We start from the raw sequence: 25,592 nt of genomic DNA on the forward strand, positions 1-25,592 counted from the left end.
AAAATGGACCAGAATGATTTATTTCTCACAGAAGGAGAGGACTGAATCCCACAAGTTGTCCTCTGACTTCTACACGCATGCTGACAAAGAGACACACAGAGAGACAGAGAGACACACAGAGATAGATAAATGGCACAAGAATAGATACCTAAAATGTAATAATTTTTTATTATTAAGAAAGAGTCAAGAAGTAGTCTTATGGAGTCTTAGCATGAAATTTTAAGTTAGCATGATTTCTGCCCCTAACAACTTGAACCTTGGTTGTGGAATAGGCTCCACCTTCTTGACCATGTGAAGAAATAACTGCATTCCATTACTGATAGTTTACCTTGTGGTCACACCAAACCTGTTGTCTGTGGCCCCTAACTCTGGATGTGTGCCGGGAATAGGAGGCAGCTAATCGTGTGTGGCAGCAGGTTTACCCCTTTTAGTTTTTCTTAGCTTTATATGTCTTATATGTGCACTATCACAGCTTGTTGGGAGCAGTGAGACCCCAGATCCTAAATTTCTTGTAATCCCCTGATCTGAGTGCCTACAGCTGTTCTGAGCATGAGACTTTCAGGAGTTCCTGATGGCAGGAGAGTGGTTTCTGGTGGGTTTGGCTGGGGCGTGGCTATCTCTATATAATCTGCCCCTGAACACAATAAAGGGGGCATTCTTGGGGAATTCAAGGATGGCCCATGTCGCTGTCTTGCTGTCTGTGTGTGTCTGTGTATTTTAACCTCCTGCTCCTTGCCCGATGCTCGGTAACTGGGTGCCAGTGCACCGAACGCAGACACGGGGGCGCAGTGATCAGCAACAGCTGATCTTATTACTGCCACAGTTTCCCCAGCCTTGGGGCCCTTTAGTGCCGCCAGCTGTTCACTTGTTTATTCTGAGGGCTTCACACTGAAATCTTGTCTTTCCCTTTTTAAAAATTGCCTATGAACCAAACACACCACAATCATGTGTGAAGTTACCGAAGATAAATAAAGATTTAAAGGGAAAGAAGCTGAACCCTTTAAAAACTGGACCAAATAAATCCAATACATAGAACTTAATTTAAAATTTCTGTCGCCTGCCCAGAGTTCGGTTTTGTTTTAGGACTTCACAAAATGACTATGAAGTTAGACTTAACTTTTGAAGTTGGTTCTTTGAGAATCTGCCTACTCTCTCCGTTCCTTAGCTCCTTGCCTACTCTAACAATTCCTGCCCTTCAGAGGAAAAGGAAATCTCCCAGGAGAGCAACTGCAGCAGTTCCTTTACTGTTGCTGTGATAAACACATGACCACACAGCTGACAGGAGAGAGAGTTTATTTTGACCGACGGATCCAGAGGGATAAGAGTCCATCATAGCAGGGAACCATGACAGCTGCAGGATGGGGAAGCTGAGAACTCATCTTCAAAGACAAGCATGGTGCAGAGAGAGTAAACAAGAAGTGTCACATACCCCAAGTGGCATACGGCCCCCAGGAAGGCCACACCTCATAAACCCACATATAGTGAAATCAACTGTGAACCAAGAGTTCAAATCTAAGATCCTAAAGGGGACATTTTTATTCAAACCACAACAGTAACCATCTGGCTTAGGAATCTGTTTCCAACATATTGTCTTGACAAAGGCCACTATATGTTATAGTGACAAACACAGGATGAGACATTCCTGCCACCAGAGTAGAGGAGACCGTGGGGAGACTGGAGTCTGTTCCAAGAGTCACCAGGAACCTGTGGGTACTACACTCTGGGTTCAATAGGGGCCAGGAGGAGAGTTTAGTGGCCCTAGGGAAATCCTATGCCAAATCACTGATTAGGCTTTATTTCATGAAGAAAGGATATTTTCCATCTCCTGTGATTCTGAGAGAGTTGGGTGACAAGGACTCATTTGACACCTGAGGAGGAACAAATGGCACCTTGTGGAGGAGAGAGACATATAAGGAGAGACAGAATGTGGTGAGATTCCCCAGGATGGAGATCGCTACAGTCAGAGGCAGGGCAGAGTCGGGAAGCAGCTGATGGTGAGGACACAGAGGACACAGGAGCCAGTAGAGTCGGGGAAGGAAAGAAGTGAGGACCCAGAGGCCATGGGGGAGAGCTACTGAAGAGTGACCACTGCCCCGACCCAGAAGATGGAGGGCAGAACTATCTGGATGTGAGGAAAGGACATGACAAGAGGCATTGTGGACACTTGATCTTTAGTATAAACTAGAAGAGGGCTGGACACTCTGACCCATATTCCAGAATAGGCTTGCACTTGGACTCTGAAGTCCTGAGTTCCAATTACAATCATGACATTAATTCAAGTCCCCATTTCCCTAGGCATGGCCGTGACTCTAGACACTTTAGTTCTGTAAGGAAATCTGTTCCCTGAAGTTCTTGGGAACGTGCACAAACACAGGTATCCTGACACTAGGCATCCCTAAGAATCATGCTGAGGAACAAAGCCCTAAAATGTTAGGTGGGAAGAGAAGTCCAAAGGTAGTGTTCTGAGCTGCAGCATGTGAGACAGGGACCTCAGCCTGGGACAAAGGACAATCACCACCACCACAGGTACCAGAGGTGCTGAGAATGGAACACTGTATAACGAGCAACCTCTAGTAGTCTAGTATGGGTAAGTTAAAGTTCCTGTGGGTCATTTACCAGGGTAACCACAGCTCTGCTTGAGGCCAAAGGGGTAGAGGATCATATCTCTTAAAATTCCCTGATCACTGTGATAGCAAGTATCTCAGGAGATATTAAACGCATCCCAGTTTACAATGTTTCCAAATGTTCTCAGTTTCTCTTATCTGTGAAATGTATATCTTAGAATCATCCCTTTGAAGAGATAAATTTCAGAGTGTGTGACAGAGAGCATTAGTCAGTTTCTGAATCAAAACCTGAACACAAACATCTATCACTAATCCCAGGAGCCATCCTGCTGAGCACTGGAACTGTCAGGATCTCTCTATAAAAAGGAAAAAATGGCCGGGCGGTGGTGGCTCACGCCTTTAATCCCAGCACTTGGGAGGCAGAGGCAGGCGGATCTCTGAGTTCGAGGCCAGCCTGGTCTACAAGAGCTAGCTCCAGGACAGGCTCTAGAAACTACAGGGAAACCCTGTCTCGAAAAACCAAAAAAAAAAAAAAAAAAAAAAAAGGAAAAAATGCATGGCATCTAGGAATCCTCTCAGCTCTAGAAACTTCAAATTCTAGGACCTGAGAATTATCTTCCTTAGGGCTCCTTTGATGTCACGGTTCCTCAGGCTGTAGATGAAGGGGTTGGCCATGGGGGTCACCACTGTGAAGATGACAGAAGCCACTGCATCCTGTAGTGAGTAGGAGGAAGAAGGGTGCATATAAACTCCTAGGATCGCCCCATAGAAAAGACAGACCACAGTGAGGTGGGAACCACAAGTGGACACGGCTTTCCTTATCCCCTGGGCAGAGGGCATCTTCAAGACCTTAGAGCAGATGTAGGCATAGGAAACAACTATGCATACAAATGGTGTCATAAATATCATTCCACCTTCAGCAAAGGCTGTGACATCATTGATAAAGGTATCAGAACAAGAGAGTTTCAGGACAAGGTAGGGATCACAGTAGAAGTGGGGCACTGCATTGTGGGAACAGAAGGTGAGTCGAATCATGAGGAGAGTGTGCAAGAGAGCATTCAGATTTGTGATGACCCATGCTATGGCCACCAGAAGGACACAGAATCTGGGCCTCATCATCAGGGTGTAGTGGAGTGGGTGACAAATGGCCACATAGCGGTCATAGGCCATCACACTCAAGAGGAAGCCATCCATGTTACCAAATATGAACAAGAAGTACATCTGGGCCATGCACTCCATGTAAGAGATGGACTTGCTTCCCACCATGTGGTTCACCAGAGCCTTGGGGACGGTGACTGAGGAAAAGCAGATGTCGACACTGGAGAGGTTAGCCAAGAAGAAGTACATGGGTGTGTGGAGACGAGGGTCACAGCTGATGGCCAGGATGATGAGGAGGTTCCCAGAGATGGTGACCATGTACATCCCCAAGAACATTCCAAAGACAACGTCTTCTTGTTCTGACTCTTCAGAGAATCCCAGGAGGAGGAATTCTGTGACTGTTGTGTGATTGTCACCACCCATGTCTCTGGAGAAGAAAGTGAGACCTGTATAGAGAAGTCATTTACCAACAGTTGGAAAAAACATTGGTGGAGTTGGAAAATTTTACTCATTAGTTGAGAATTTGGTACTAGTAAATTCTCTTACAATGTATTTTTATAGCAAAAGATTACTCCATTTTGAAAAGATTGAATTCTAATGTCTATGATTTTATTCTCTTATTTGCTAAGTGCCATATGTGTGTGTGTGTGTGTGTGTGTGTGTGTGTGTGTATCCATTTTATAAAATAGTTAACTAAGTCTAGGAATTTACATACTACATGAAGAAACTGAGGAGTGGACAGCTAGGTGCTTTATCAGATTTGCTGGTCAATATCAGTGAAAGTTCAAAACAAACTGATGATCTTGTTCTTTGTGTTACACATATACACACATGGGCATGCATGCTTACACATACACAAACACACATAAATGCATGAACACACACACCATGTACAACACACACATACATACACAAACAGGCACATATATACCTTGAAACTCAGACACACAAACACACATTTTCTCATTGTTCTTTGGCCTTGACCAGAAATTTCTGAGCTTATACAATCTTCCTGCCTAAAATTCAAACTGCCTCAAATAGGTAGGTACCAAGTCACCAGAAATTACAGCTGAGAAGGGAGGAGAGTCACCCTGGGGTGATCAGAGGCCTGGCTGGGGAAGGGGAGGAGAGGAGACAGTGTCAGGAGAAATGGCCTGGCTGCTGGGACAGCACATGACATGGAAATTGATGGCGTTGGTTACAGGATGCTCGTGTGGTCCAGACAGCGAGCTGACTGCGGCTGTGAGAGTGGAGCTAGCACAGCGCTGAGATGGGAGTCCAAGGTCACTTCCGGAGCGTTGCCATGGGTGTAGACCAGCGTAACAACAGCAGCAGCAAAGAGCTAGAATGAGGGCTGGGGAGATGGCTCAGTGGGTAAAGCATGAGCCATGTAAGTGTGAAGATCTGAGTTCAAATCCCCAGAACCCAACTAAAACTCCACACCATAGTGCACTTCTTTGATTCCATTGTTGTTGGGTTTTTTTTTTTGTTTTTTTTTTTTTTTTTTTTTTTTGCTGAAATGAGAAGCAGAACTATGTATGGGTGCTGTGGCACATGTGCAGCTACACTCCTAAACATACATGGACACACACAACTATTTAAAAGCTAGAATATGCTCCAAATGGATCACAGGTTCGGTGGACTGTAGAAGCAGAGAGATGAGACATGGAATGATGGGTAGTTCATAAGGACCAACAAAAGTGGGCTTTGACTGTAGGCGTTAATGTTCTAGAAGCCACATAGTTTCCCATCAAAGAAATAGAAAAAGATATGCAATAGGATGTAAAGGCAACTTGCTCCAGTGGGGTGAGACCACAGCTAAGGCTCACTCCTGAGTTTGTTAAGCTGCAGTTATTCTGTACTTTCTTATACTGTGCATTTATAAGTGGTTGAGTCTGCTGAATTCCCATGGGAGCCCTTACCCATTGGGAAGAATAGATGTGGGGAGGATTGAGGGGGAAAGGGAAGGGAGGAGAGGTGGAATGAACTGTGGATGGAATGTAAAATGAAATTCTAAAAAATTAATATAAAAAAGAGATGGTGGATATTGAAATGGTCAATTTCTGGGAATAATACTAACATTTTTGTGTTTAAGCCCTAGGTTTACAGCTTCCACAGGACCCAGTGCATCATGGTAGGTCATGCACGGATGCCCCTTTCTTTGATTGGCTCTTCAGCTCCAGCTTTTGGATTCCAATTTCACTTCCCCTTAAGCTTCCTTATGAGACAGAATGCTTCTGTCATGACTGTAAAAAGAGAACCTTCAACTTGGGGGTGGGGGGGATGGGGGATGGGGGGATGGGGAGAGAAAAGTGTGAAGTGGAGGATGGGAAGAGCTTGGGGGAATAGGATAGTTGGGATATAGGAAGGGTGGATATGGGAACAAGGAATTATATATCTTAATTAAGGGAGTCATTCTAGGGTTGGCAGAGACTTGACTCTAGAGGGGTTCCCAGGTGTCCAGGAAGACGCCCCCAGCTAGTTCCTTGGGCAGCTGAGGAGAGGGTGCCAGAAATGTCCAGATCCTATTGCCATACTCATGAATATCTTGCATATCACCATAGAACCTTCACCTGGCGTTGGATGGAGAAAATGACAGAGCCCCACATTGGAGCACTGGACTGAGCTCCCAAGGTCCTGATGAGGAGCAAAAGGAGGGAGAACATGAGCAAGGAAGTCAGGACCGTGAGGGGTGTGTTTACCCATTGAGACGGTGGGACTGATCTAACGGGAGACCACCAAGTCCAGTTGGAATGGGACTTATGGAACAGGCGACCAAACCGGACTCTCTGAATGTGGCTGACAGTGGAGGAGAACTGAGAAACCAAGGACAACGGCGATGAGCTTGATCTCTACAGCATGGACGGGCTCACTGTGAGCCTTGTCAGTTTGGTTGCTCACCTTCCTGGACTTAGGGGGAGTTGGGAGGACCTTGGACTTAACATAGTGAAGGGAACCCTGATGACTCTTTGGCTTGGAGAGGGAGGGAGTGGGGGTATGGGTGGAAGGGAGGGGAGGGAAGGGGGAGGAGAAAGGGAGGAGATAGAAATTTTTAATAAAAAAAGAAAAGGAAAAAAAAGAGAACCTTCAGGATATATGTATGCATACATGTATAAACACACATATGTATGTGTGTATATATGTACCTAAATGTGCATTTGTTTTGCTGAGTGATTTCTGTGAATCATAGGAATGTTGGGTGTGTCTGAGATGCCAGATGTGAAGACATGTCTGTATCACAGGGTGTTTGAGACCCTGAACCTTAAAGACTATTTTGTGTCTGGACTCCAGCAGCAGTCAACAGTCCACTGCCTGGTTTCAGTAGCGTCCAAGCAGCCACCGTCTGAGACACCTTCATTATACAACCACACACTCCAGGGGACATGCACAGAACAAATATGAGGACCAGGATAAAACAATGACATTCTCCATCTCTGTTTTTTCTCTCTCTGTATCTCTCTCTCTCTCTCTGTATCTCTCTCTCTCTGTATCTCTCTCTCTCTCTCTCTCTCTGTGTGTGTGTGTGTGTGTGTGTGTGTGTGTGTATCTCCTCTGTGTGTGTCTCTGTGTCACTGTCTCTCTACATATCTCTGAGTCCTTGTCACTGTCTCTGTGATTCTCTCTCTCTCTCTCTCTCTCTCTCTCTCTCTCTCTCTCTCTCTCTCTCTCTCTCTCTGCTTCTGACCATGCTTTTTAACAGTCTGCAGTACCGCTCCTAACCCTCTAACCTTCATTCTGTTCTTGTGCTTCCTCTACCCACATTGCGGCTTCCACTGTGTCCCTAGAGCAGAGAACCTCACGTAGGAACAAGGCGTGGACATGGAGGAGTGAGACACTTTTCCTCCTTTGAACTTGGTTAGATGCAGAGGGATTGAATGAAGTTCTTTCTCTATATGTCATCCCATGGTCTCTAGTCCAATGAAGTCTGCCTGCTGTGGGGGTGCCCTCTGCTGATTTCTCAGCCTCCTTACCTGGGTGCTCTTGGTTGCTCTCAGATGTCTTCAGGAAAGTTCTGTGTCTGCTGGTGCCATGGTTGAGGCTGGGTTTTGAGAAATTCACACTTGAAGCTGAGAAGGGGAGGAGGCCCTTTGTTCCTAGAAGAGAACATCTAGAATGAGGCATGTGGCTCTCTCTGGTCAAGCTTGGATGGTTGGGAGTGAATAAATTGATGCTCCATCCCTGGAGGTGGTGCTGCCGTGAAGATGGAGCCAAGTGTGTGTTCCCCTAGGGTGGATTTCTCAGAGGTTCTAATTAGAGACACAGATGAAGTGTTCACAATCTGCATTCTGTCTGGGCAACGAAAATTAGGATCCTCAGAAAGTCAGTTATTATACAGGCCCACACTGCTAGAGCTCTATCCTTGGTTAATTATTTATATTTAATCATGTCTGATAAAATGGTGCTTACAAATATATATAATATATAATATCACAGTATATAAATATTTTGTACCTCATAACAATACATTATAAAATTTTGTCAAGTAACAGTAGTCAAAGTCAGCATGAACTTGATACCAAAATCTAGTGAGTACATTGCTAGAAATCAGACCACAAACCAATTAATGTCATCATCAAGGGCATGGCCTAAAACCAAAACTGGAGCCCTCTATCAAGTATGAATCAATTACCAAACCCAATTGCAATGGTTTCTATAACAATGATATGAATGATGAACAAAAGGTACTTAAATATTAGTGTAAAAATTTCCAATAAATACCAAATGAAAGGGTACCTTGACTTTATTAAAGGCTTTTATAAAAATATTTCATTACAATCAGTACAGTGCCCAATATTAATCTTTATTTGTCATGTATTTCAACGGCTCTTCTCCAAATGACTTTACTATTCTTCTCATTCCCCTGTTCATATAATAGTTAGACTAAGCTCATCAATTTATAAAAATATATCTTACAGTGCTGAATTTGGCAACAATAAGCCCATTCACAGTTTAAAAAGTAGTGAATTTCCTATGGACACCGAGTCTTCTGAACTTTCAGTCCCATGAATCTGTCTAATCGGTTGACTCTTCTTTCTCTTCTTTCAGTTGTCCAAAAACAAAAAACAAAAAAACTGATTTGTGATGCCAGTGGGAATGCTCAGTATATAAAGACACTTGTCACCAAATGTGACTTTGATCCCTAGAACATACAAGGTCAAGGGAAAGAACTGACTCCTGAAAGTTGTCCACTGGCCTTCACATGCACACAAAGCAACACATGCACATATACAAACACATGTGTGTGCACATACACGTGTGCACACAAAGAGAGACAGAGGGAGAGAAAAATGTAACTCAAAAAAAAATCTTGTTGACGATGACATAAAGACACCACATCCACACTTTACTGTTTTTCCTTTCTCTTTTGTGACCAGGGTTCACCATATAGATTATGATGACCTTGAAATCCCATGCATTTGTCTCAAGCTTCCAACAACTGGGATTAAAGATCTCACTCTATACAGAGAGGAACGGTAAAAAAAAAAGTGCAAGCATTAGCACTCCATGGTGTGGCTAAAGGGAAGGAAAGGGAAGGAAGGTTTCTATTGCTGATGTGAGAGAGGGAGAGACAGAGGATCTGGAGGAGCTCAGAGCCGACAGAGGAAGCAGTAGACTGAACATGGGCAGCAGAATGGACCTGGCCAGGGCTACCTGCGAGAGAAGAGAGAATGACCAGACAGAGAACAAGGAGCACAGAGAGAAGACCAGAGCAGCAAGAGTGAGGATGTGAGGAGAGCTGAGTTGTTAGGAGGAAGAGCAGCTGGGGGAGGGGAGTCCCAGCTGGAGGGAGTTTAGGTAGAGGAGAAGGCGAGAGGGTAGGATGCCAGCAAGATCAAGTCCTTGTGATTCTGAGGGAGCCTGGAAGCCAGCATGCTCTTTGATTATGCTAATGGGCACCATGGGTAACCATCTGTCCCTTCGGCTAGCCCTTTCAGCCCTTGAGAACTGACTTCACAAATTCCTGAGGAATGCTGGCTTTTATCTAACTGCCAGAAATGCTCTAGTCCAGCTTGAGCTCATTTCTGGACACATGGACCGTCTTTCAGAGGTAGGGAAATTGGGACCTGATAATCACCATCATGACCAGCTTCGTGTATGAGACTATTAAAGTGAACTTTAAAAAACATTGACTTCCAATTTCATTATTGGCATATAGAAAGGCAATTAAGTTTTGAGTGTTGATATTACACACTATGATCTTTAAAACCTGATATTTTTCTTGGGTTTTATGTGTTTGTTTGTTGGATTTTGTTTTGTTTGATTTGCTTTGGTTTTTGGCATGTCCCCTGGCATTGTCTAATTCTGGCTATTAATTAATATTAATTAATAATTAATAAGAAAATTAATGCTATTAATTTTCTTATTTTCCATTTCAATCTCTCCATCATTTAGTCCTGCACTATTAGAAAGGACACCTGCAAAAAGCTGAATTGGGGTGGTCAGAACATTCCTCTAACCTTGTCCCCAGGGTTAGAGGAGATAAGGTTTAGTCTTTCACCTTAAATACCTTTGCTGCAAGGTATGGTTGACTGACTGACTGACTGTCTGTCTGTAAAAAGCTCTTCCTCAGGTGGAGCATCCTCCCTTTGACTCCCATAAGTGTCTGGCTGCAAACACTGGAACAGGAGGGACAGCTGATAATCCCCTCATGTTCTGATAAGACATTGTCACTCTTGGTTCCAGTGAGGATAACATCCCTGCCCTTCTCTCAGGGTCCTCCAGAGCAACTAAAACATATACACGTATAGTTGGTTTTTGTTTTGTTTTGTTTGCTTTGGTTTATTTTGTGGGGCCCGCCATCCAGCTTCCAAATAAATGGAGAGAGACTTATTCTTAGTTATGAATGCCTGGCCGTAGTTTGGCTTGCTTCTAGACAACTTTTCTAGCTAAATTATCATCATGTTTCTATTTAACTATGTTTTGACCCTGGACTTTCTACACTACTTTATTCTGTATCTATTTCTTTCCTTCTTGCTCCTTGACTGGCTCTGTGACTGAGGGGCTGGCCCCTGGCTTGCTCTTCTTTTCTTGCCCACCACCTAGCTACCAAAAAATACACATGCAGAGGCTTGTTATTACTTATGAATGCCTTAGATTGACTTCTTTCTAGCCAGCTTTCCTTAACTTAAATTATCACATCTACTTTGTGCCTCTGGACCTTTTCATTTCCTTATGTCTGTACGCATACCTTCACTCTCACTCTGTGCCTGGCGCATCCAATATTGTAGAATCTTACAATAAATTCCCTGATAAATTTACCAGCACGATAGTCTTTCTGAACTACATATCACATGCAGGACAATTCCTACATAATATTTACCCATTGTCTATTACTGAGAAGATGAATTTATAGATGGTGAAATTTAGGGTTGGGCCATTTAATCACATTCACAGAGACAATGGGATAAAAAGTCCAAGACAGGCTTAGTGTCTTTTTCTTTAGTCTGCATCTTAATAGCTTTCGTCTATGGAAATTTTAACCAAGGAGGAAGTGCTGTGTCAGGTCTCTATACCCTAACCCCAAGTTCTCTCTTTCCTACACTCAGAGAGCTGGTGGTGTGTGGCCTCCGAGAGACCTGCCTGGTGGTTTTCCTGGTGTCATATCTGTCACTCTCCCCCTGCAAGGGCCTCAGCTGAGCATTCCCCACCTCCTCACTGCATCCAGAGAAATAAAGCCTACTGTGAGCGTACCAGAGTGTTTTCCTGGAATATTAGAATGGAGGTCACGTGTCAGATATCCTGTATACCAGATATTTACATTACAATTTATTACGCTTGCAAAATTACGGATATGAAATAGAAAAAAAATTTAGGGCTGGTGCTCACCACAACACCAGGGATTGTATTAAATGATAACAGCATTAGGAAGGTTACAGGCACTGCTCTATGTGACGAGACCTGACTGCTGGGGTAGAAGGTTGTACAAGGAGCATCTCAGGGCTCTGGAGATAGATGGTGATTGCTCTGCATGTGTTGACTATTCTGGGAGAGTCACATTCTTGAAATTAGGGGAAAGTGCTAATATGAGAAATCATTAAATATTTATTAAATTTATTAATTACATTTTGTGTATAAGTGTTTTGCTAGCGGGTATGTATATGTTCCATGTGCATGCATGTGCCCTATAGGGTAGGAAAAGGACACTGGATTCCCTGGAACTAGAATTCTGAATGACTTGGAGTTGCCATCTGGGTTATTATGAGTTATTAAGAGTCATCATGTGTGTCACACACTATGTGGGAGCTGGGGAATTAACACCAGTTTCCCATGAGAGCAGTGAGTGCACTTGACCATGGAGATGTCTCTCTAGACCCCAAGAAATATGTGATTTGAACCTAGAGCACCTTCTAGAGCCACAGTAGATGGAGCTTGGTTAGAGAACCCTAGACAGTGGTCCTGGGGTCTGGATGGCTATGACAACTGTATATGCTAGGGGTGGCGGAGGAATTTTGCCACCTGCTGTCAAGACAGAAATAAGAATGCCTAGACTGGTAGGTGTTGGAGCCCACTCTGACAGAAACCAGCAGGGGGTCCATGGGAGGGGGGCAAGGTTGAGGAAATGGCAGAGTGAGAGAAATGGAGAAAGACACACAGGATAGATTCAGGAGGGCTGAAGGTGAATACCAACCAGCCCCGAGTTTATTTCAGAACTTGCTTTTATACAGATCAAAGGCAGAAGGCAGAACACATTTCCAAGCCCACTTTCTACAGCGAGTTCATGATCAGCTTGACACTATAGGAAACAGATTACGTCCAACAGAAACAGATTATGTCCAATAGAACACATGATCCAATAACTGCAATGCTACTAAGTGCGAAGTAAATGCTGACCATGATGGAACAGCTGTTTTAGACTGTTCCAAAATACCTTCAGCTTCTTTTGCTGCATTAAAATCAAATTTAGTCTTTTTCATTTCCATTATCTCTTCATGAAATTTAGCCAAATATAAGGATTCATTAGAATCACCCCAAGTTCCTTTAAGGTGTGCTTTAAGTCTTTTTCATCAAATAACACTTTTATTATACACAGAAGATGTAACACAAATCCATTCTTTTTTTTTTTTGAGAAGGATTTATCTGCATATCCCTGATAGTCATGGAACTCACTTTACAGACTAGGTTTGTCTCGAAGTCACAGAGATCTGCCCGCCTCTGTCTCCCAAGTGCTGAGATTAAGGGCTTGCACCACAGACACCCAACAATCCATTCATAATTAGCATGACATTTCAATTGTACTCTGGTTCAGTCTCTGAAACCCATCTCCCCGAATTGTAGCACATCATACGAAGCATTCAACTTATGCTCCACTTTGATCCACTATATCATCTCATGTCTCCAATAGCATAGAACTGTTCTTAGATAATTGGTTAACAAACCCCACATTCTGAATGGACTAAGACAACGAACGGCACTGAATCAATCACAGCAGTTGTGATCATAACAACAAGAGCTATGATTCCTGCTGTAACTACTCCAACAACGTGTTTCTGTCTACTTAAAGCTTTCTTGATTTCCTCAGTTACTTGCAACCCTTTGTCATCATTAGTGCATCTGCCTAGTGCCACCGAGCCTCTAGATTCAGATAGCTTAAGCTTTCCATAGATATGAACACATAAAACAGAACAGCAATATAGCAATGTCCGACCAGCGGGACACTAACAGGAGTATGAACCTTGAAGGGGGAGGATTGAAAGGGGCAGGAGACAACGAGAAATGGACAGCAACTCTGTATTCTGATCAAGCTGCTAACCTTAGTTTTTTCTCAGGGGCATTATATAGCAAAAAGGGCAGGGGGGTGGGTAGGATGCTGGAATGTCAGGTCTGGAGACATCCCTAGCTGACAGGAAGAGATAGGGAAACACTGAGGGTCTGGAAAAGTTAATTAACAGGGGGATGCTAATTGCTTCTGATGCCTGGGATTGCAGGTCTGCAGGCAATCTTAACTCACAGGGAGATAAGGGTTATATCCTAGGCCTGGAACTTGCCCTACAGAGGTGACAGAGGTGAGTATCTTACTTAATTTGTGACGAAAACCAAATACAGGTCTTTGGTCCCAGCATAGTAACAGTCAAAACACAGGCCAAGACAAAGAGCACTCATTTTCCTACCCTATATTAAATCTCTAGACTCACAGTCCCTTCTGGAGGAAACCAGGGGCATACATCCTTTACACATTTCAAAAAATTGCTGTTGCCCTTAGCCTTTAAAATATCTTTAAGCAGATGAACCAACAGTTGTGTACTATTTCCTTGGCCAATATTTATATTTACACTTGTACTTGAGTTGTTTTTTCTGTATGCACCAGGTGCTTGACTGCACTCTGCGTTTAACTCCCAAGTTACTCAACGCACTCCTGCCTTTCCCAGGGCACCCACTTCTCCTACTGTGGCCATTCACGGACTCCTCTGTATTCAGACCCCACAGGCTGGCACCACTTGTCAGAGCCTACTCCAGGGAGCCAGCTAGGGCACATGAAAGGAGGCATGAGGACAGAGAAAACAAAGAAGACAGGACAGAGTTGGGAGGTCTGTCGGTCCATGCCAAACAGTACCGAGTTTGCTTCTGGACCTGCTTATAGAGAGACTAAAGGCCAAAAGCAAAGCAAGGCACAGCATAGGCAGATAACCACCTCCCTATTCTGTCCTTGAATCTAGGAGCAGGCAGTCTCACTATCTCCTCCCATGCCTTCTGCTAGTAGCAAGCAGCTATAACAAATTATCTACTCTGTGTACCTTCAGGTGGCTTCAGCAACTTGTGTTTAGCTAGATGATATGTTCTTTCCCATGGCTTTAATCAGAATATTCTCATTGCTCTCAAAGAGACTAGAGTGAGAGAGTTTGAACTCTAATGACTTCTAAGTCAGAATTGAATCCAGATGGAAATTGGGTCACTTGTAGGCCACCACAGTTCCCCTGAATCCACATGGCAGCAGTGTAAGAAGTGGAGATCCTAGTTCACCATAAGAGTACTGGGGTGATAGAGAGGAGGCTGAGGATTTAAGAGCACTGGGTGCTCTAACAGAGAACCCTGATTTGATTCTCAGCACCCACATGACTCCAGTCTCAGGGGATCTGATGTCCTCTTCTGGCCTCCTTGAACATTGTACACAGGTGATGCACAGACATACATACAGGCAAAATACCATACACATAAAATAAACAACAACAACAAAAACTTTTAAAGAGCATTGGAGACTCAGAGCACTAAAGTAAACTATTATGATCCAGCAAAGTAGGCATGAACCCCCAGAAAATGAAGCAAGAAACTGGTTCCCATTTGCATTTCTCTTCCCCTGCATTTCTCACTGCCTGAGTTTTTTAGGGAGGTATAATCTTAGCATAATCCCCACCAAACTCCCCATTCTCCTAGGGTTTGAGATCCACCACTCACCTTCCACATAGCAGGGCTCAGTCACATAGATGACTGCAAATTTCCAAACTGAAGATAAAGTCAAAAGCCCTCAGACCAGCAGGCACCAGCTGCTAGCTACAGAAGGTGGGAGCCTAGATCCTCCTGCTGGGCTGTGAGTCCCTGGTGAGCACTCATACTGAAAATGTACCAGAATGATTTGTGTCTCAGAGAGGGAGACAACAGGTTTCCTCTGACTTCCACATGCATGCTGACAAACACACACAGAGAGACAGAGAGACAGAGAGACAAAGGGACAAAGGGACAAGAGTAAATACCTAACATGCAATAAACTAAAGACTGAACAATAAGTCTCATGGGGGTCTTAGCATAACAAGTGTGCCCTGCCCACAAGGATTTGAGCCTTAGGTATGGAAAAGGCTCTACCTCCTTGACCATGTAAAGAAATAATTGTAGCTGGACCCTGGTGGCCTTTAATCCCAGCACTCAGGAGGCAGAAACAGGCAGATCTCTGTGAGTCTGAGGCCAGCCTGGTCTACAAGAGCTAGTTCCAGAACAGGCTTCAAAGCCACAGAGAAACCCTGTCTCAAAAAACCAAAAAAAAAAAAAAAAAAAAAAAAAAGAAAAAAAAGAAAAGAAAAAAAAAGAATTGCATTTTGTTACTGATAATGTACTTCTGTGGTCACTCAAGGCTGTTGTCTGTGGCCCCTAACTCAGGATGCATGCCTGTAAACAGGAGCCAGCTAATCGTGTGTGTAGAAGCGCCTTTGCCCTTTGTAGCTCTTCTATATCACAGCTAGTCTTATCTACTGCATTAGTTTAGCCATTAGACTTCTGTCCAGTCAGTGCTACCCCTGTTCACTTCTTTATTTTGAGGACTCCATTCTAAAATGCTAACTTTCCATTTTCTTTAAGTTTCACATAAACCACATTCACCATACTCACGTGTGAGGTTAGCAAAGGTAAATATACATTTAAAGGAAAAGAAATTGAATCCCTCAGTAACCAGACAAAATTGATCTAGTAGATAGAACCTAATTTAATATTGCTGTCACTTACCCACAGGTCAGTTTTGTTGGGATTTTTCCAAATAAACATGAAATTAGTCTTAACTTTAAAGTTGTCCCTTTGAAAATCTGTCTGCTCTCTCAATTCCTTAATTCCTAGCCTACTCTAACAATACCTGTCCCTTAGAAAAGGAAACAAAATCTGCCAGAAGAGTGATTGTATTAGTTACTTTACCGCTGCTGTGATAAAACACTATTTCAAGAAAACTTAGAGAAGTAAACATTTATTTTGACCAATGGTTGCAGAAGGATAAGAGTCCATCATAACAGAGAACTATGGAAGCAGCAGGACAGGAAAGTTGAGAACTCATCTTCAAAGAAAAGCATGATGAAGAGGGAGTGAGCTAGAAGCTCCACACAGCCCTCAGTGGCATTCTTCCTCCAATAAGGCCACACCTCCTAAACCACACGAATAGTGCCACCATCTGGGGAACAAGTGTTCAAATATGTGAGCTTGCAAGGGACATTTTTATTCAAATCACAACAGTAACCCTCTGGGTCCACAAAAGGCCAGGAGAAAAATTTATTGGCTCTAGGGAAATCCTGTGCTAAATCACTATTGATCTTTTCTACATGAAGAAATAATACTTTACATCTCTCATGTTTCTGTGACAGTTGGGTGACAGGACACATTTGACACCTGAGGAGGAACAAATGACCACTTATGGAGAAGAGAGATGTGTAAACTGAAACTGCTTGTTTGTTCCTGGATGAACAGATCCAAAATAATCACACAGAAACTATATTAATTACAACACTGTTTGGCCAAAGCTCAAGCATACTTCTAGCTAGCTCTTGTATCTTAAACTGACCCATTTCTATTTATCTGTGTATTGCCACAAGGTCATCATGTGGCTGACCAGGTAAAGTTCTGGGCATCTTTCTCCTTCAGCAGCTATATGGCATCTCTCTGACTCTGTCTTCTCTCTCTCTCTTTCTCTCTTTCTCTCTCTCTGTCTGTCTCCCTCTCTCTCTCTCTCTCTCCTCTCTCTCTCCACACACACACACATATAAATATATGTACATATATAGATATATAGATAGATAGATAGATAGATAGATAGATAGATAGATAGATAGATAGATAGATGTTCCAGTCAGGCTATATTCTGCCCTGCCATAGGCCAAAGCAGCTTTATTCCTTAACCAATAAGAGCAACACATATACAGAAGAACATCCCACATCATCTCCCCTTCTCCCCTTTTCTATATAATTAAAAAGGAAGGTTTTAACTTTAACATAGTTAAATTACATATAACAAAAAAAGGTATTAGGCAAGAATTACATTAATATTTCTTTGTTAATCCGAAGTTTCATATTTAATTTATCATTTATTATAAGTAAGGAAAAGTATAACTATTTGTCTTCAACTCTTCAAAGACCTCAGAAGGATATAATATTACCTAAGTAAACAGGAAGTATATTATAAGAAATTTCCAAAACTCTAGAATTGACAGACACACCTTGCTTCCTGGACAGTCACTCAACATTCTTCTGTAACATTGGGGCATCTATTTTAGTCTATAGGTTCATAGTATTCAGCAGACTTTTCCATAAAGCAGGAAACTTGAAGATCTGTTCTACCTTTTAATGGCAAAGTTCATCATTTGCTTTCTTCTGTGTTCCTCAGAATGTCTGGCGAGATCTTCTGTGAATCAGGAACCCTGAAGGACTATCTATCTTTTGGAAAGTTCAGCAGTCACTTTTCTGTGGGTCCTGCAGGTTCATTCATACAGCATACCATAATGCAGTTCAGACAAAAGCAGTTTCTTGCCTGGATGGTTATCCTTGTCACACAGAGGGCAAATTCCTTAACAAGTTTCTTCAATGCCAGCAACCTCTCTGAAGTCATTGGTGCTGCCAGAAGCAGACATGTCTCCCTGTCAAGAAAAGACTAATTTCTTGAAACATTTTAAAAATTAACCTAACTGCAGTTTGTCTATTATAGATGAGTATCTATTAATCTGTAATTCATAACTATAAATTACATTTTAAATGAGCTGCAGAAACATTAAACAAGAATAAAAATAAACTTATAACAAAATTGTCCTTAAATTTATATCAATAAAACAAAGTCCATACTGATATAATCATTTCTATAACATATCCCTGAGACCATTTATCACTTATATTTAACCCCCTTTAAATGAAAACAAACATTTACAAATAATCATTTTGAGAATTTGTACAATGTCTTCTCCAAACTGCTTCCTGCTGTTTGTTGGGACAAGCATTTTTAGAATTCACAGAGACATTTCGTGGGGACTTCTTCCATAAAACCACATTAGCCTGAAAGGAATCCACATGTTTCTTCCAATGTGGAAACAAAAGCAGAACCTCTTTTCCAAAGTAACATATCCTTAGACTCAAATTTTTAAGTCAAGATACCGTTAAAATATATGTGTTGGTTTAGCTTAGCAGCGTCCAGAATCAAATGGCTCTCTGAAATCAAAAATCTAAAGAAAACACAATAGTATACATAATCCAGATTCTATTCATATTTTCCATCTTTACATGAATTTTTTATTACTTTTATTCTTTAAATCCATGTCTGTCTGGAGTCTTATATTACTTTTAATGTCTCTTTAACAACATTGCTTTATTTTTAAAACTGTTTATTTCTTTATAACTGTCTATACTCTTTTTCCTCACTCTCCCAAGCTTAAATAATATTTAAACACTGTAACACATTCAGAGGTTTATTTTGTCAAATTCTATTTGTATTGCCTTGTTTATATGGTTGTCACTACAGACACCTCAGTTTTGTTAAGAAATCTCTGTTCCAGCAGCCATGGGAACATGCAGGGACATGAGCATCTTTTGGTTACCACAACCACTACCCAAGGCTTCCTGGTTCTTCCCAAGCATCCCTGAGAGTCATGCTACAGAACAAATCCCTTAAATATTAGGTGGGAAGAGAAGGGTAGAGGTAGTGTTCTGAGCTGTAGAATATAGTAGAGGGACCTCAACATGGGACAAAGAGGAAGCACCAATATCTGAGTTAACAGAGGCTCTGAGAGTGGAGAACTCTATAACCGACAACCTCTAGTTTTCCAGAAATTAAATTAAATTTCCTGTGGGTCATTTACCAGGCTCGCCACAGCTTTCATTAAGACCACAGGGACAGGGGATTTCATCTCTTAAAATTTACTGATCACTGTGACAGTCGGAATCTTAGGAAATATTAAAATCATCCAAGTTCAGAATGTTCCTAAATGTTCTTACTTTTTCTTATCAGTGAAATGAACATCTTAGAATCTTCCCTTTGAAGAGATAAATTTCAGACTGTGTGACAGAGAGTATTGGTCAGCATCTGAATCAAAATCTGTGTGAGCCTTGTCAGTTTGGTTGCTCACCTTCCTGGACCTGGGGGGAGTTGGGAAGACCTTGAACTTAACATAGTATAGGGAACCCTGATGGCTCTTTGGCCTGGAGAGGGAGGGAGTGTGGATATGCGTGGAGGGGAGGGGAGGGAAGGGAGACAAGGAGGCGAGGAGATGGAAATTTTAAAAAAAAAAAAAAAAAACGAGAAAAAAATCTTGATGACAAACATCTGTCACATATCTTAAGTGCTATCATGCTGAGCACTGGAACTGTCTGGATCTTGGTTTACAAAAAAATGAATGCATGTCATCTGAGAGTCCTCTCAACTCTAGAAATTTCAAATTCTAGGACCTGAGAATTATCTTCCTTAGGGCTCCTTTGATGTCGCGATTCCTCAGGCTGTAGATGAAGGGGTTGGCCATGGGTATAACCACTGTGAAGATGACAGAAGCCACTGCATCCTGTAGTGAGTAGGAGGAAGAAGGGTGCATATAAACTCCTAGGATCGCCCCGTAGAAAAGGCAAACCACAGTGAGGTGGGAACCACAAGTGGACATGGCTTTCTTTATCCCCTGAGCAGAGGGCATCTTCAAGACCTTAGAGCAGATGCAGAAATAGGAAACAACTATGCATAGAAATGCTGCCATAAATAGCATTCCACCTTCAGTGAAGATTGTGACATTATTGATAAAGGTATCAGAACAAGAGAGTTTCATGACAAGATAGGGATCACAGAAGAAGTGGGGCACTGCATTGTGGGAACAGAAGGTGAGTCGAACCATGAGGAGAGTGTGCAAGAGAGCACGCAGGTATGCGATGACCCATGATATGGCCACCAGGAGGATGCAGAATCTAGGCCTCATCATCAGGGTGTAGTGGAGTGGGTGACAAATGGCCACATAGCGGTCATAGGCCATCACACTTAGGAGAAAATTGTCCAACGTGCCGAATGTGAACAAGAAGTACATCTGGATCATGCACTCCATGTAAGAGATGGACTTGCTTCCCACCATGTGGTTCACTAGAGCCTTGGGGACGGTGACTGAGGAAAAGCAGATGTCAACACTGGAGAGGTTGGCCAAGAAGAAGTACATGGGTGTGTGGAGATGAGGGTCACAGCTGATGGCCAGGATGATGAGGAGGTTCCCAGAGATGGTGACCATGTACATCCCCAAGAACATCCCAAAGACAAGCTCTTCTTGGACTGAATCTTCAGAGAGTCCCAGGAGGAGGAATTCTGTGACTGTTGTGTGATTGTCACCATCCATGTCTCTGGAGAAGAAAGTGAGACCTGTATAGAGAAATCATTCACCAACACTTGGAGAAAAGATGCAGTTTGGAAAAGTTTACTCATTAGTTGAGAATTAACTGTTAGTAAATTCCCTTACAATGTATTTTTATAGCAGAGTGCTCCATTTTGAAAGGACAGAATTCTAATGTGTTTATTAATTCTGTTGTTTGCTTAGTGCTTTATATATGCACATTTTACACAGTAGTTAACTCAGTCTAGGAATTGACTACTACATCTAACTGTACAAATGAAAAAACTGAGGAGTGGACAGCTAGTTCTTTAGTTAAAAAAAAAAGGTTGATCAAACAGTGAAAATTTGCTAATAGTCTTGTTCTCTCTGTTACACATATACACACAAGGACATACATATTCACATGTACACAAACACAAGCACACTTAGGTACATGAACACACACACCATGCACAACACACACACACACATACACAAACACACACATGGACATCTTGTAACACAGTCATGCACACAATTTTTGTTACATTAACTTTTCTCTGACCAGAAAGTTCAGGACTTAAATTATCCTCCTGCCTTAACATCCAGCAGGCTGGAACTATAATCAGATACCCAGTCCCCAGCAATTTTTATGCTATATTAGCTACCATTTATTGAATTTTAATCAAATGAAAGGTCCCTACTAGTTGTCATGTATGATAAACCCTGTGGTTCTGCTGTGGCTTTTCTGTTTCAGCACAATTGGGAAGACCAACAGGCTTGACAGACTTGCCTGGTGGTTGGACCTTTGCCATCTATCTGCTACTAAGAGGTTTTCACCTCAACTCACTCCTGAGCCATTGCCCAGACCCCTGTGTGCAGTGTTCCCCCCTTTCTGCACGCAGAAGAGGGAGGCATACAGATTCTAAGTGCATTGTTCTTCTACTGGAGGAAAGGGGATTTACAGGTGGATAAAATGCAGATTCATGTGCATCTCAAAGACAATCCCCAGGCTAAGACATCTCCATGGTCAGGAGGTCAAGAAAACATCTGGACTGCAATGCCCATGGAGGGATGCAAGGCAATTACAGCTGAGAAGGGAGGAGAGTCACCCTGGGGTGATCAGAGGCCTGGCTGGGGAAGGGGAGGAGAGGAGACAGTGTCAGGAGAAATGGCCTGGCTGCTGGGACAGCACATGACACGGAAATTGATGGCGTTGGTTACAGGATGCTCGTGTGGTCCAGACAGCGAGCTGACTGCGGCTGTGAGAGTGGAGCTAGCACAGCGCTGAGATGGGAGTCCAAGGTCACTTCCGGAGCATTGCCATGGGTGTAGACCAGCGTAACAACAGCAGCAGCAAAGAGCTAGAATGAGGGCTGGGGTGGCTCAGTGGGTAAAGCACGAGCCATGTAAGTGTGAAGATCTGAGTTCAGAACCTACCTAAAACTCCACACCATAGAGCACGTCTGCTATTCCAGTGCTTTTATGGTGAAGTGCTAAACTGAAATTTGTATGAGTGCTGTGGCACATGTACATCTACACTCATAAACATACATGGACACATACACACAGTAACACATACACAGTATATAAAATTTAAAAAGCTAGAATATGCTTCCAGTGAGTCACAGGGTCAGGGGACTGTAGAACCAGAGAGATAAGAAACAGAATGATCATAGATCATAAGGACGAATGAAAGAGTCTTTTGACTATAATTGCTTATGTTCTAGAAGCCACATAGTTTCCTATCAAAGAAATAGAAAAAGGAGCACAATAGGATGTAAACGCAACTTGTTTCAGTGAGGTGAGGTCACACATAAAGTTCAATCCTGATTATTCTGTGGTGTCTTACCCTGTGCATTGAGAGATGGTGGACATTGGAACGGTCAGTTGCCAGGAATGATACTAACATTTTATGGTTTAAGTTCTAGGTGTATATGTTCCACAGGACCTCAGGGCATCATGTTAGGTCATGCATGGATGCCCCTTTCTTTGACTGGTTCGTCAACCCCAGCTTTTGAATTTCAGTTCCACTTGCACTTAAACTTCCTTGTGGAGACAGAATTCTACTGCCACCAATGTAAAAAGGAAGAACGTCACTGTGTGTCTCTTGTACTGGGTTGATGTCTGTAAGGTGGAGGACTGTCAGGTGTGTCTGAGATCCAGATGTGCAGGTGTGTCTGCAACTCTGGGTGTTTGAGCCCCTCAACCTTAAAGGCTGCTTTGTCTCTGGACTCAGGTGAAGTCAACTCTTATCTGCCTGGTTTCAGTAGCATTCAGGCAGTCACACTAGAAACACCTTATAATACAACACACCCACAGAGGATGGACATGGAGCAAATATGAGGACCAGGAAAAAATAACGACATTCTCTGTCTCTGTTTCTCTGTCTCTCCCTGTCTCTGTCTCTCTTTGTGTTTGTGTATCTATGTGTGTGTGTGTCTGTGTCTGTATCTCTGTAGCCTTTTGTGTGTGTGTGGCTTTGTGTTTCTGTCTCTCTCTTTCTGTGTGTCTCTCCGTGTGTTTCTCTCCCTCTTCTGAGCAGGCTTTTCATTAGTCTGAAAACTGCTCCTAACCCACAAACCTTGGTTCTGTTCCTGTACTTCCTCTACCCAATAGCAGCTTCCTCTGCGTTCCTAGTGCAGAAAGCCTCATGTAGGAACAAGGCATGGACATGGAACAGTGAGATGCTTTTCCTCCTTTGAACTTGGTCAGAGGCAGAAGCATTGAAACCAGTTCTTTCTCTACATGCCATCCCATGGGTCCAAGGCCACGGGAGTCTGACTGCTGTGGGGGTGCCCTCTGCTGCTTTCTCGCCCTCCTTACCTGGGTGCTCTTGGCTGCTCTCAGATGCATTCAGGAAAGTTCTGTCTCTGCTGGAGCCATGGTTGAGACTGAGTTTTGAGAAATCCACACTTGAAGCTGAGAAGGGAAGGGCCTTTGTCCCTACAAGAGAACATCTAGAATGAGGCATGTGGCTCTCTCTGGTCAAGCTTGGATGGCTGGGAGTGAATAAATTGATGCTCCATCCCTGGAGGTGGTGCTGTCATGAAGATGGAGCCAAGTGTGTGCTCCCCTAGGGTGGATTTCTCAGAGGTTCTAATTAGAGACACAGATGAAGTGTTCACACTCTATATTCTGTCTGGGCAACAAAAATTAGGATCCTCAGAAAGTCAGTTCTTGTACAAGTGCTCATTGATAAAGCTCTATCCTTGGTTAATTATTTATATTTATTCATATTTGATAAGATGGTGCTTACAAACATATATTATATGCTATCAAAATATATAAGTATTATGTGTCATATAGCTATACAACATGAAATTTGGTCAAATTACAGTAGAGGTTTAGATCACCATGAACTTCATGCCAAAACCTAGCGAATACATCCTAAAAATCAAATCACAAACCAATTAATGATACCATTATTGGTATGGCCTAATAACAATGTGGATCCCTCAATCAAGTATGAATCAATTACCAAATCCAATTGCAATGGTTTCTAGAGCAATTATATGAATGATGCATAAAAGCTCCTGACAAAGTTGTAAAGATATTAATTAGTGTAATAATTTACAATAAATCCCAAGTCAAGCCGGGCGGCGGTGGCGCACGCCTTTAATCCCAGCACTCGGGAGGCAGAGGCAGCCTGGTCTACAAGAGCTAGTTCCAGGACAGGCTCTAGAAACTACAGGGAAACCCTGTCTCGAAAAACCAAATAAATAAATAAATAAATAAATAAATAAATAAATAAATAAATAAATCCCAAGTCAAAGAGCTCCTTGACTTGATGAAAGATTTTTACAAAAAGACTTCATTACACCCAGTAAGGTGCCCAATGTTATCTTTATCAACTGAACTTTCTCTAAGAGACTTTGCTGGTCTACTCATTCCCCTGGTCATAGAACTGCTACACTGATTTTAAGGTATTCAACTTGGTAAATTTGATTGTTTCTCTTTCTTTTCTGTTGTTTGGCAGGGTTTCACCATATACCTCATGAATACCTAGAGAAAACATCCTATTGTCTCAGGCTTCCAAAAGCTTTAATTAAAGATCTCACTCTACAGAGGGGAGCAGTAAGGAAGTGCAAACATCACCCCTCTGTGGTATGGCTGAAGGGAAGGAAGGTTTCTACTCATCTGAGAGAGAAGAGGCAGAGGATTTGGAAGAGTTCAGAGTAGACAGAGAAAGGAGACAAATGGACCTGGCCAGGGCTACCTGTGAGAGAAGAGAGAATGACCAGACAGAGAACAAGGAGCACAGAGAGAAGACCAGAGCAGCAAGAGTGAGGATGTGAGGAGAGCTGAGTTGTTAGGAGGAAGAGCAGCTGGGGGAGGGGAGTCCCAGCTGGAGGGAGTTTAGGGTAGAGAAGAAGGTGAGAGGGTAGGATGCCAACAAGGACATGTGTAATAGGTCCTGTGATACTGAGGAGCATGGAAGCCAGCACATGCTTTGGCATGCTGATAGGCACCACAGATAGCCATAAGTCTCCTCAGCTAGAGATAAGGGAAATTACCCCTTTCAGCCCATGGGAACTGACTTCACAAATTCCTGAGGAATGCTGGCTTTTATCTAACCGCCAGAAATACTGAAGTCCAGCTTGAGCTTATATCAAGATATGGACAATCTTTTGGGGTTTGGAAACTGGCATTTCCTTTGAACTTGCCACTCATCACCATAACTGAATCCATATATTATACCATTATAAAGTGTACTTTAAAAAATATTGACTTCCAATTTCATTATTGGCATATAGAAAAGCAATTATGTTTTGAGTGTTGATATTTATTACACACTATGATCTTTAAAACCTGAGATCTGACCATATTTTTCCTAAGTGTTTGCTTGCTTTGGTTTGTTTGTTTTTTGGCTTGTCCCTTTGCATTTTCTAATTCAGGCAAATGTCCTTAATGGTTTTATTTTCCC

The 25,592-nt window shown here is 42.6% G+C and overlaps 2 protein-coding genes across 2 annotated transcripts; both read right to left on the bottom strand.

Moving 5' to 3' along the window:
- Positions 1-3,161: 3,161 nt before the first annotated feature.
- LOC119813032 (olfactory receptor 1361-like) lies at positions 3,162-4,085 on the bottom strand. Its single transcript, XM_038328115.1, has one exon. It carries the CDS (start codon positions 4,083-4,085, stop codon positions 3,162-3,164), a length of 924 nt encoding a protein of 307 aa, XP_038184043.1.
- Positions 4,086-19,768: 15,683 nt separating this feature from the next.
- Positions 19,769-20,692, bottom strand: LOC119813146 (olfactory receptor 1361-like). The gene has a single exon (XM_038328298.1). It carries the CDS (start codon positions 20,690-20,692, stop codon positions 19,769-19,771), a length of 924 nt encoding a protein of 307 aa, XP_038184226.1.
- Between the last annotated feature and the right edge of the window lie 4,900 nt (positions 20,693-25,592).

This window comes from Arvicola amphibius, chromosome 4 (genome assembly GCF_903992535.2).
Source record: "Arvicola amphibius chromosome 4, mArvAmp1.2, whole genome shotgun sequence".
NCBI classification, from domain to species: domain Eukaryota; kingdom Metazoa; phylum Chordata; class Mammalia; order Rodentia; family Cricetidae; genus Arvicola; species Arvicola amphibius.